General features: G+C 43.9%; 1 protein-coding gene across 1 annotated transcript in view; it reads right to left on the bottom strand.

Moving 5' to 3' along the window:
- ranbp10 (RAN binding protein 10) overlaps positions 1 to 12,542 on the bottom strand; it is a 19,599-nt gene extending 7,057 nt beyond the window's left edge. The window contains exons 1-8 of the mRNA XM_079743235.1: positions 12,288 to 12,542; positions 8,915 to 9,026; positions 6,611 to 6,663; positions 2,761 to 2,928; positions 2,591 to 2,613; positions 2,223 to 2,407; positions 1,910 to 2,022; positions 1,648 to 1,756 (exon numbers count right to left, since the gene is read on the bottom strand). Of these exons, the coding sequence (XP_079599361.1) occupies positions 1,648 to 1,756; positions 1,910 to 2,022; positions 2,223 to 2,407; positions 2,591 to 2,613; positions 2,761 to 2,928; positions 6,611 to 6,663; positions 8,915 to 9,026; positions 12,288 to 12,486 (962 nt within the window). The 5' untranslated portion in view covers positions 12,487 to 12,542. The remainder of the gene's footprint in view (positions 1 to 1,647; positions 1,757 to 1,909; positions 2,023 to 2,222; positions 2,408 to 2,590; positions 2,614 to 2,760; positions 2,929 to 6,610; positions 6,664 to 8,914; positions 9,027 to 12,287) is intronic.
- Between the last annotated feature and the right edge of the window lie 638 nt (positions 12,543 to 13,180).

The raw sequence follows: 13,180 nt of genomic DNA, 5'->3' as shown, positions 1-13,180 counted from the left end.
GGGATGTGCAGTTGATGACTGGTTTAAACGGCCTCACCTGGCCGAGTGAGGTGGGACACCAGCCCCCACACACACCCAGGGCGAGCTCTGACATGCCCCGTTTGAACACCCGCTCTGCATTGAACCAAGCATCCAACTCTGCAGATAACTGGTTTCAACACCATCAGCTTGTGTCCTGGTGTGGGAGGAGCCAGGGAGGGCCACCCCGCAGTGAGGCAGGGGCGGCTGCTACCCACCGATAGTGTGGGGACCCCCCTCACACAGGGACTGCTGCTACCCACCGATAGTGTGGGGACCCCCCTCACACAGGGACTGCTGCTACCCACTGATAGTGTGGGGACCCCCCTCACACAGGGACTGCTGCTACACACTCATAGTAAATAATAATAATAATAATAATAATAATAATAATAATGCATTTTTTTATGGGCGCCTTTCTTGACACTCAAGGTCACCTTAACAACAACAACAACGACAACATAATAAAACAGTGTACGAGAGAAAAACAGTGGGGTCATTCTAGTCCCAAGAATGCAACAGACTTAAAAGGGAGTTAAAGGAAGGCTTGGCTGAATAGGTAAGTTTTCAGGTGAGATTTGAAAGTGATAATGGAAACTGGAGTGTTGGATGTCATGAGGGTTCCAGAGGTGGGGGGCTGAGCGACTGAATGCTCTTCACCCCATGGTAACCAGGTGAGCAGGTGGGAGGGGGAGCTTGATGGAGGAAGACGATCTGAGAAAACGGGTGGGTGTCGGTGTCTCGGTGAGATCCTGAGGGCCAAGATTGTTGAAGGCCTTGAAAGTGAGCAGCAGGATCTTGTAAATGATGCAATATTTGGTGGGGAGCCAATGGAGTTGCTGCAGGACAGGTGTTATGTGACTGATGGGGGAGGGGGGGTTTAGTAATGATACGGGCTGCAGAGTAGTGTACCAGTTGTAATTTATGCATGGACTTAGCAGGTAAACCAAAGAGGAGAGAGTTGCAGTAGTCCAAACGCGATGGGACCAGGGTGTGAACCAGAATTTCAGCACAGTTGGAGAGAGAGAGATAGGCGCATAGTGTGGTGACCCCGTCACCTGCCGATTGAGCGTTGACACGACACACCTGTCCTCCGCTTCTTGGAAGTTAATTGAAGGGGTGTATCCATGGGAGCCGGCTGCCTTGCCCTTATTCCACCACCAGGTGTGATTAGCCGTTGGAAGCCGTTTCCAAATCTGCCCTGACCTATGGCTTAGTGACATTACGTGGGAGTGTCCACCTAGATGTATGATGGATAGATAGGCCTACCGGTTGCTACAGTCTTTTGGGTAGGCTGGTAGACTGATCCACCAGTCTGAACTAGGGGCCCTTTAAAAAGGTCGCACACTAGACCGAGGCCCTCCAGCTACACAATCGTCCTCCTGAAGTCAGCTCACATGAGCGATCAAACACACCCAACTCCAGTGTGTTTGATCTAGTGTCATTTAGCTCTCCAGCCGAACTGAAAGAGTTAACGCCGGTAAACAAACTGCCACGAACTCGTTGCAGTTTAACTTTTGCACACGTTTACACAACCCTCTATCCAGACATTGTATGCAAACAGCCTTTTTCGTGGATCTATTTGTTTGCCTTAGGTCTATTTCCACTCACTTATTTAGGTCCACTTACTTCAACATGAAGAGCAGGTTGGGGTTGTGTTCTAGCAAGTCTGGGTAAAGCTGTTGAGTTTCCTCTATAGCCTCTCCCACACGTCCTGCCAGAACCAGCTTCTGTATCCCTATTCGCCGAAGCAGAACAGGTTGTCTCATTCACACAATCGGATAGGCCAGGACAAGTTACAATAATGCCGCGGGATTATAAACCGTAAACCAATTAGGTGAAAACTGGATGCATGCATGTGCAGGTGAGTGTGTGCATTTCAAGGCCATACTCTGTCGGTTCTTTATAGAGCTCTGGTCTTCTTGTATCATGGTCTCGGTGGCTCTGGCGAAGGCGGTGGCCGTGGCGCAGTAGCCGTGATGTACCAGGTAGCTGGAGACCATGCTGCACACGGAACAGAGGACAAACAGGCTAAAGTAACGGGCAGCACACCTCCCAGAAATGTGTGAGTGGGAAGGTAACAAAGAAATAAGAGTTTGCCTGCAGAGCTGTGTGTCTGTGTGTGTGTGTGTGTGTGTGTGTGTGTGTGTGTGTGTGTGTGTGTGTGTGTGTGTGTGTGTGTGTGCGTGCGCGCGCGCTTGTACTTTTGCAAAACAGACTGCCACTCCCCCAGTCGCTCTCCTATGGGGAAGCGAGCGATCATGCTGTCAATCTTGGCCCTCCATTCACTCATGTAGTCCTCGATGTCAAAGACGAACGGCTGCTGGCCGAAGTTGGCGTCTACGATCTCCCCGGGGGTCTGGAGCCCCACCGTGGGGTACAGGTTCGGCTGGAACATGGAAACCATGGCAACCATGTTGTCATCTGTTTGACTGTTTTGCGGATGATAACCTTAAAATTTAACTCTTGAACAATGACAAGCATGGACTGATCCTTTAGCGGTGTATATTGCTAGAAAGAGTAGGTTTTGTGTACATCTAATGCCAACTATATTAGTTTAAAGGATACTTACAGGGAGGTCTGTGAAGGCTACACCTGGAATAGAGAATGACAGAAAGAGTTCAGTTTGTCTCAGCAATCATTTATAATGTGTCGGTACTAAACGCTATATTTTCATACAATAGAAAAACAAGCCAGTATAAAATCTCTTCAAATGTTCAGTAGTTTATGAATCTTGCTGACCCAGGCTGATGCCATTTTTTGTGTAAAAGCAGGTGTTGTTGATGAGGTTAACGCAGCAGCCAATCACGTCCCCCGTTGTAAAAGTGGGACCGTACGGTTGGCCAGTCCCGGACGAGCAGAAGGAATGTCCGTCATCTCCGTGGTAACCATACGAGTGTTTGTCCCATCCTAAAATAGGACATGGATTAGGATTAGCATCACTTTTTTTTTTCCTGCAGTCCTATGTTACAAATTGAATCTACTCTATATTGTTCAGGAAACTGCAGAGGAAAGCTGTAAATAAAATACGTTTGTTGGTTTTGTGTTGACAGAAAAACAAGGTTAAACACACAACCTAGGCTCTATTATAAACAATCAATGATCCCTATGAAAACACACAATCTACTCTACTGCTCTACTGTAAATAACGCATGATACCCACGCAGACAGACAATCTAAGGGTCTACTGTAAATAAAACAAGGATCTCAATAGTTTGTGTGTGTTTTAGGTGACCCCTCAAGAACAAGAGTAGCTACACTACAGTGTTAGATATTTGTGCACCATGCTGTGGCAGGCAGGGGGCGCTTGTGAGTGAAACACGATGAGTCATTGTCAAGCAGTGGCTCAACAATAGGGGTGACTGGAGGGAACATCACTCAGTTGTCAACACACGGATATGTTTAAAGTACTTGTGAGTGAGGAGTCACACGTTTAACCGGGGCACACGAGTCAGCGGGTCCAGTTAGCATATGAGCGATACAGTCATAGTTATCAAGAGAAGTTTCCACAAAATGGACTTCAATGGGAGCTAGGACCTTCTGGTCACTTTTAAACAAAGGTCATTCCCTGCAGCCGGGTGTTAGAAGGACCAACAGAGATGTTTCAAGAATTGGAAACAACACAAGAGTTTGGCCTGGATTTTCCTCCCCGGGACAAATATTCGGTGTCAAGCCTTCTGTTGGTCTGTGTGTCTGTCCATCTCTACCAGTTCCTCGGTCACAGAGGAAAAGGCATGGAGGGTTTTAGTGGGGACAGTACAGAGGGCCGACCCTCTGCCAGCACAGTCAGGCGGCTCTGCCACCAGAGCTGGTCCACCGCTGCCAAAAACCAAGAGGGGTTAGTGAAAGAGCACGCCACATACAGCACATGTAAAGACTCCTGAGGACAGGGCCTGAGTGATTCCCCGATGTCTGTTGGAGAAGCTGCACAAGTGTGTCGCTCGGTGAGCGAGTGCACACACATGCAGTGTGCGTTTGTGCGCATGTGAATGCACGCCACGTAAATGTGTGCGTGTGTGCGAACGAGAGTGTGTGTTTGTGAGGTATTAGAATCATCTGCTGACAGGGATATTGCCTCTAAAGCCAGGCTCTATGCCTCACCATGCTAATGAAATGGGAAGGCATCCACACAGCAGGATCAGACACAGAGGTCAGCATCACAGAGCACTGAACTATTGACGGAAAAAAACATGCATATAAATACATAGATATACCAACCAAGGGTCTGACCCCCACTGTTCAGTATTGCATAGAGAGGAGGACTGTGTGCACTTGAAGAACACATTTAGTTAAACAAGGCAAGACGATCCCCAGCATACAGGCAGTAACCTTCGTAGAACTATTGTTGTGCAATCCTTATTTTAAAGCCTATTACATGTTAAATGTTTCCCTGCCTGCTTCGATTTACTACATACTCTGAGGGTATGCTGGTTACAGGTGTATATAAATATTTTCTGGCCAGCATACCCAGAGAGGGAAGGGGTATTTCTTTCAACGTTTAGATGACGGCAAAAGATATCAGCGAGCTCCACCTACTTATAACATGCAGGTAATAAGGTGATAGTCGTAGTATAGTTGTCCTTTCTACTATCTGATAAAACATGACAGCGACAGCCCTATGTTGATGCATTACACAGTGGCCCAACGATTCCATTCTTTGGGGTGAACCTAGGCTCTCAATTTCTGCATCTGTTCCGCTCTGCACTCATCACTCACTCTGTGGAGGCATGCACACAGGTGACGTGGTGTCTGCATGGGGTAAGTTGCTTGAGTGCATGCGTGCGCCCACACTTGCATGTGACAGCGCAACAGCCCGATAGAACTTGATCATTATACAGCGGTTTCAAGCGGGCCCTTAATCAAACACAGCAAAGCCACAAATCAAATGGACGCATCTCTCCACAACATAAACTGAATATTGCATATTTTTGGTATTGAGTCAATCTATGGGGCGCCCCTAGCTCAGACACGGATTTGTAGTCTCTTAAAAGCTTGATGAGTCCCAGTTCTATTATGCCAATTGTAAATACCTGGGTATTAGACTGTCAACCCAAATAACACAAAGGTAGGCCTAGCTCAAAACCCATCCTTTACACATCAATAGATAGCCACTAACAATTCCCCTTGTGATTAATTACGACTGAGTATTAACCGCTACACATTTAGCCACTGACGTAGGTTGATTAAGTATCTGGGTGTAGCAATCCTGTGTTTGCTCAGAGCTCGCCGCATACTAAATCAGGAAAATAGGCTAGCTAAACACATCCTGATGTGAGAACTGGGAAAACCAGAACACACACACAAACGCACACACACACACACACACACACACACACACACACACACACACACACGTCGGCATGTGTTTTTGTCAATCTTACATATAATACAAACAAAAACATGATGGTAATTCCTACTCTCAATAACAAAAACATATTGCTTCTCATGGGCCGACATTCACAGATGTACTGGTGATGTGTTCCCTCTTTTTTTTGCCAGTTTTTGGCATTCACTAACTCACACACACACACACACACACACACACACACACACACACACACACACACACACACACACACACAGTGTGGGTCAAACTAGGCCCACTCTTCCAGGTCATCTGTGGTAGGAGAGTGGAACCCTGTGTGACTTCTGGACGTGCTCATCGTGACTGCGACTGCTGCAGTTTCCCCCAGCCCAGAGATCTACAACTAATAGTAGTAGATGGTCTATTTATCCGGCTTATCCACACATGATGGCCCCCTCAATCCTGTACCTGCCGGAAGCTGTCCTGTAAATAGCAGCAGGACCACGAGCAGGATCTAATGGTGGCCTACAGAGAGGGGGGGCCTTCAGATCTTTAATAGCCGGTTCACTTCAAAAGGGCATGAGTGCCATAGATACCAACACATTAAAGGAAATAAGCCTTCACACCCATTATAGCTTATATGGCCATAAAACGATTGTCTAGGGCCCAATAGAAACAGCCCAGTTGGCACTGCTTCGGACATTTCTAATATATTTCTATACTCATGATGGACATAACTGTCTCCGACTCACAATAGCACTGTTCAATCCTTCCTCTTAAAGACTCATCTAAAAACATCACTCCTCTGCTGAAGATATGCACATTATTACAGCCCTCCATCATTCAACCCCACAAGGGAACAATGTCCCTTAGCATAATGCTTGACAAAGGCACAGTCAGTGTTGTTCTTTCGTGTTCTGAGCCAACGCATGCTGTACATTACACAGAGCATCTGTAGAACTCACAAAAAGGACCCTTTTCCACCATTTTGAAGACTTTAAGCACGGCCAATTGGAACCAGAGGGAGTACTATTGTTTGTTTGTTTGTTTGTTTTTTATTAGCTTAGGCTTAAGAAAGTTTGTTACAGCCAATGACTTCCTGGCCCAGAGCCAGGAAGTCCACACATGGGATTGCTCTTAGGAGAACCGCACAGCATATCAAGTGGCCGTGTGAACAACAAATAACCTGGTCACACCTGTTGCCTAATTGGACACACATTTTTAGACACTTTTTTGTTTCTATACACACATGATGTAGGTTAAGACCCGTAATCCCTCCTTACTCACCAGGCAGTCTGTTCATGTTGACTCCCTGGGCAGACAGGCCAATGCCCATGTACCTGTATGGAAACAGCAGAAACACGGCACAAAGGTGATGATAGAGACAAATGATATAAACAAATGATATATATACAGACAAAACATATCATTAGATAAGCAGGGGTTTTCCATCATCTAAATCCCTTGATGCCCACCTAAAGGATTTCACGTTCAACCAAAGCAGAGCCCTGGCCACCACCTCCAATGAGTTTTAATTGAGAAGGCATAAAATACAATCTTCTCTGAATCAATAGATTTTGGGTGCAATGTTGTCTTTTTGCCAGTGGATGGCAGTACGTTGTAGACCGCGCTCGAGGTCTTCAAGACTGAAGCACGTAGTTACAGTTCTTATAAGAATATAGTTAGAATTCTAAACTGTGCATGCAGAGCAACAATATGTTGCGAGGATGAGTGTAGGAGGGTGTCGGTCTCCAAGGCTGTGAGCATCAACCATCAACAACTTATTTAAATGTAGCCCACACTGGCTATTCTGCAGCCCCCTTTCGTACAGGGCTGTAACTCTGCCCCGCAGTCTCTCGGCTGGGCATATTGAAATGTAATCCGCTGTGACAAAACAGCCCAATTAGTTTATAGAGAGAAAAATCTTGACTCGTCCGAAGGTTTAATTGGTTATTACATTTGATTATTTATCCCTTACTTGCATAAGAGCGAGGTGGGTAAGAATAAGCAGAATGTAACCAGTGGGCATTCGTTTTAAAGTTCAATGCACTTCACATTTACTTCACAGACAACTCCTACTTTCACAGGGCTGTAGCAAATGGCTGCAAGGCTGGGATGCCATTTAGAAATGACAAATGAGACGTACAGACAAGAGATGGGGGCTGGAGAGAGGTGAGGGCTGATGAGACAAGATGTGAGGGCTGGAGAGACAAGAGGTTAAGGCCGGAGAGACAAGAGACTAAGGCTTGAGAGACAAGAGGTGAGGGTTGAAGAGATAAAGGCTGGAGAGACAAGAGGTTAAGGATGGAGAGACAAGAGGATAAGGCTGGAGAGACAAGAGGTGAGGGCTGGAGGGACAAGAGGTGAGGGCTGGAGAGAGAAGAGGTGAGGGCTGGAGGGACAAGAGGTGAGGGCTGGAGGGACAAGAGGTGAGGGCTGGAGAGACAAGAGGTGAGGGCTGGAGGGACAAGAGGTGAGGGCTGGAGGGACAAGAGGTGAGGGCTGGAGAGACAAGAGGTGAGGGCTGGAGGGACAAGAGGTGAGGGCTGGAGAGACAAGAGGTGAGGGCTGGAGAGACAAGAGGTGAGGGCTGGAGAGACAAGAGGTGAAGGCTTGGGGAAGAGTGGGTGGGAGGAGGGATTGTGTCTTTTATTTTTAGGGTCACACCTCTGGTGTTTATTAAAGTCGATTATGTACGATTGAGTTCTGTCCACTATAACTGGCATCCCAACGTGTAACTTGACCTGACTGACCTCAGTGTAGCTGGGCCATGTGGATGGAGTCAATGGGAGGGGTTTTGGGAGTGTCTATAGCAAGGTGAGACATGCCAAGCTGCAGAAGCTTATTATAAACAAAGAGGAGTACAGGCTGAGTAGCATTTTTATTTTTAGAATGTATAAGTTATAGGATGTGATTTTATTGATAACATGATTTTAATCACTATCGGTCGATATTGACAACAGATATGTCCAGGTAATTTTAAGCTACAAGCAAGTTGAAATGTTACGTATTGCAACTTTAATGTTGCTCAGAATCAATTGCTGTCTCCACAATGCCTTACTTGATGTAAATAACAAAGACCTCCTTATGTCCTGCTTAAGCTGGATTTCAGAGCAACCGCATATCTCACAACAATTATATGTGTTCATTTGAAAATATTTCCTAAAATAGGGGTCAAGTTGTCAATATTTTACCATTACCACATTAACAATGAATCATATTGTATAAATAATTTGACAAACCCAGATTGCAGCACAGCTGGGAAGATAAATGTTAAACATCTGGAGGCAACAAATTTGTTGCTTCCACAACAAAGCACTTGGCTAATGCATCAGCTTTTTAAGGAATTTCTTCATAATTAATCTTTCATTGCACTTGGCACCCAAACACTTGGATTTTAAGATGCGTAACAAACGTCTGCCTCCACAACATGGCTTTACATTCCATTCTAAGTGAGTGGTGAGTGATCAGCACGTGTGGTGAGGAGCAGCACTCTATAGACCTGTAGATGGATTAGTGAAATCTAAAAGACATCATTGGATTTTAGGCGACTAAAACCCAAGGTTAACAGGTGACAGTCAGTCCACTCACCCGTCCCGCCCTTTGCTGATAATCTTGACCTCAAAGTAGTAGATTCCACAGGCAGCAGGGATGGGATGTGTGGCACGCACAGAGGCAGCATCTTTGTGGTTCTTGCCATGGCCTGGGAAAATGAAGCGTGATAGGGAATTAAAGTAGAAAATAACACTGGAAACTAGACAGTATAGTAGAGAATATATGGCTGTGGTCAAGATACCCTATATTAGGCTATACTTTATATCCTAAGCATATGTTGTGATTTTGTACTAACATAAGAAACCTATCTCACACAATGAACAAATATTGAATGTACTATGCAAGCAGTAGAAACAGCTTTGTTTGTTCTGTACTCCAGTATTTGATTGAATCAGCCTGATGAATGTGTAACTTCCACAACTTCTATAATGATGGTAAGACTATAACGCAATAGACTTCATACCTACCAGCGTGGATAATCTACTGGCAAAGAAATTTTTAGCTTGAGTTCTCATCCATAAAAATAACCCCACAAAACTTGACTGTATTGATATTCACTCCAAGATGAATTGTATTAACCATCATTATTTTAAGGTTCCCAGAAATTGTATCACTGTGAGGTAAAAGCCACTTGCTCACAAAATGGTTGTTGTCGGTTTGACACAACTTGATTGGTAACTGAAAGACTTATTCTAGGCTACGTTCTTATCATAGAAGGCCACATTGGAAACAGTCTGACCTCTGAATAAAGTCCACAATATTGGCTGGCTCTATAGATTGATCTACAGCAGGGTCTATCTACTCATCTACTCATAACATCACTTATCAATGCACACAATCACACAACTATTAAATGAATACAGTGTTTGTGGAAGATATAAAACTAAATATTTGAATTGATATTGGGATACAATGAAATGTAGGGATTGTTCAGATAGTCTCATTCAAATGGTCTTGATTCGTTCTTACCTATGGCACTATACCCGGGTAATCAACACTTTTTATAAAGAGAAAACACATTGTTAAACTCCAAGTGCTGCTCAAAACTAGGACCAATGCAAGTGTTTGGTCATTGTTTATCGTTTACCATTTCTAAAAATATCATATATTGCCACAGGGATTAGGGTCAGGGTCAGGGTCAGCGCCAAAGCAACTAATAAGTACTTCAAATGATTAGTCATAATTTGTATATTGCTAGAGGGATTAGGGTTTGGGCTCATTGCCAGAACTAGTGCTAGCTCCATGTAGCAGAGTCAGGTCTATATGTAAGGACTGCCTACGCTTGATTATCACCAAATATGTCAGTCCAAATATGCAAGACTGAATGTGTGTGTGTGTGTGTGTGTGTGTGTGTGTGTGTGTGTGTGTGTGTGTGTGTGTGTGTGTGTGTGTGTGTGTGTGTGTGTGTGTGTGTGTGTGTGTGTGTGTGTGTGCATGCACTTTATAGCCTGATGGTTGATGCAACTTTCAAGCAATCTATTTTAGTCAAGCTTAGTCCTCATTGTAAAAGCAATGCTCGTTGGGCCAACAGACTACACATAGTTAGTAGTATATGCATCTACTAGGTCATATGGGAACCCAACCAGAGATAGCTGGTCCCTGAGGCCAGGGCCCTGGCCTCAGGGACGGCCAGGGCCCCAAAATACACCCAGTGAGTATTGTATCTGCTACACAGAGCAAAAAACTATGGGGGGAGAGGTGGCACTGAGAACTACTTCACACTATCACTGTGAAAATCAATCATACATTTGACTGTTTAAAGTATGCATGTACAAAAAGTAGACTATAAAATACTTTGGTCTAAATGAATATTTTTTGTAATAGGTTGGAATTAACACATAACAGGTGAGCTGAGTCGACCTGACGAGCCCTGAAGCTCTGGCTAATGGTCCCACGTTAAATATATATGTATGTATAAATTAAACCATCATACTGGCAAAACCTAGTTTAAACCTGTCAAGACCTAAAACCTGTTGGGTAGGTTTTACCCCAGGAAGCTCATTCAACGTGCCTAACAAATTATGAATTGATTAAGAAAAGCAGTGTTTCTGCAACATCATATGCCTAGCAAGACATACTGGCCTTGAACAGAGATAATTGGAACACTGGTCAAAATAGCATTCAAATCACCAGGGTGAGAACACAGAACCGAGTCAGAACAACCAAGTGGAGAATGTTTTCATATCGTATTACCTTTGCAAAATAACACACTACACTACACCATCCTATTGCTATTATACTCCATTTGACCCTTGTGATTTGATGATGCTTATTATATATTATAGAACACACACACACACACACACACTTGGTTTGAAAGGCCGATGATTTAATAATAAGCTCTAAAAGCAATTACATTGGGAATTATTATCTGAATTGGGCTTTATTTCACCTTCTGTTCAGAAAGTTACTTTGTGTGGTATCTTGCCGTTAAAATACCAGAAGTATTAGTAGATCGATGAAGTTGGCCTAATATTAAACGCAGAGGCCTCATCCCTTACAGCAGCTGTCCTGAAAGAGGTGACGTGCTTGGGAAATTAGGTATGGCAATCATAAAAAGTAGAGCCGGTTGTTCTGCTTTTACGCTACATACATTTTAAACGACATTTGCCTGCATGCATCCTGATAGGAAAATGGCATGACACAACCACTCGGGGAAAAAACAAAACAAATACAATTCCAGTTTAATCTGGCGTTCGTTGTTCTCCTGACACTATTATCACGGAGAATAACATCATTCCACGTTATACCCAGTCTGTGTAAGGAACGAAGGGCGTACATGTCATATAGTGACATTTTATAACTTATTTTAACAACAATAACAAGGACAACTAGAACAGCTAGGATAGCTACCGAGCTACAGCCTTCGCTGGGGGATAGCATGATGATAGCTAGCTCCTATGTGTTGTGGATGGCATTAGTTAGCTTGCTGGTTGTCCAGCAGCTTTGCGACGTTATTGATGGCACTGCTAGCATCTGATTTCTAATAGAGGACTCACAACGTAAATTCAAGTCAGAAGATAGACAGTAACTTAAAAAGACACACCATTATATGTCAAAAATAATGATAAATGTCCTATTTCTGAAGGTTAAATCACAAAAGACTAACTGTCGCGAGCTGTCACCCATTTAAACGTTCATCCATTGCGAAAACAACGAAACACCATGCAGAGAAAGATCATTTAAAGCAGATAGAACAGGGCTACCGTTCCCTCCCCCTCCCAACACATACATGTAATCGTATAGTGTTACAGGTTCGACGCTTCAGTACCCTATGTGACCCCCCTCCCATCCGCAGTACTTTGACAGATTGGATCTGAGACTCTTTGGCCCCAAAGAGTCTCAGATCAAATGATTGTTTCCAACTACTTGTAAGAGATGTCAAGGCTTGGCCAACTTGCTTTCTAACCTTTGTAATGCACCCGCAGATTGTTCTGTGAAAGCCCAATATAGCTGTATTTATCCTTGGGGCTCCAAGATCGGGGTAAAGGGGTTTCTTCCTCGTTCACGGCCGGGTAAAGCCGTTTCAGTCGCTCGTTTAGTTCGTGCTCCTGATAATTAAAGGTAGGATCTCCTAACAGCAAGCTGCCCGCTCCACGCTCTGCCATTTTTCGCTCGGTGATGCCTTGTTGTTTATTTATCTATGTCCTACGCTCTGGGTCAATCCGTGGAAGTATACTCAGAGAGTGAGAGAAAATAGCTGTGGTGTGACATCCCCGGATAACCAGCAACGCTCATTACTGTAGTAATAGACTATGAAGTTTGGGTACTGTAGTTCAATCCCTGTCCCTTCCGTCGGCAGTGTTTTCTAAAAGACTACATAACCCCGCTTCAGTTTCTCTGATGGGTTTTCACCTTTCCACTGTAGGCCTACTGTAGATAGGAAATGTAGTTTTTCTCGTCTTTGTGGAGAAATGTAGCAATATGCGTACTGTACACATGCCGATATAATGTGCCATAAAACATTGATTGAATGTTGATTTGATCGAACATTTTGTCCACAATAAATACTTACGCATGTAATGGTGGATTTCAAGTGAGTAACGATCAGGGATTATGATACGTAAATTATAAAACACGTTTTTCTTTCAATCAGCCATAGAGTTTATATATATCGATAGGTATAGATTTCTATCTATATCTTTATATATATTATTATTATATAGGAATATTATAAATATATATTTTATATAGGAATTATGATAAAGTGAATTACTTGATGAAAGTATACCCAGTTTAATTTGATATGCAATAAATGTCATGCTTAATTAATCCTAAATTTGAAAAGATATTTTTTGGACA

The sequence above is a fragment of the Pollachius pollachius genome (genome assembly GCF_949987615.1).
Source record: "Pollachius pollachius genome assembly, chromosome: 9".
In the NCBI taxonomy this organism is placed as follows: domain Eukaryota; kingdom Metazoa; phylum Chordata; class Actinopteri; order Gadiformes; family Gadidae; genus Pollachius; species Pollachius pollachius.
The sequence above is the reverse complement of the archived record's forward strand: the minus strand, read 5'-3'. Positions and strand labels throughout refer to the sequence as shown.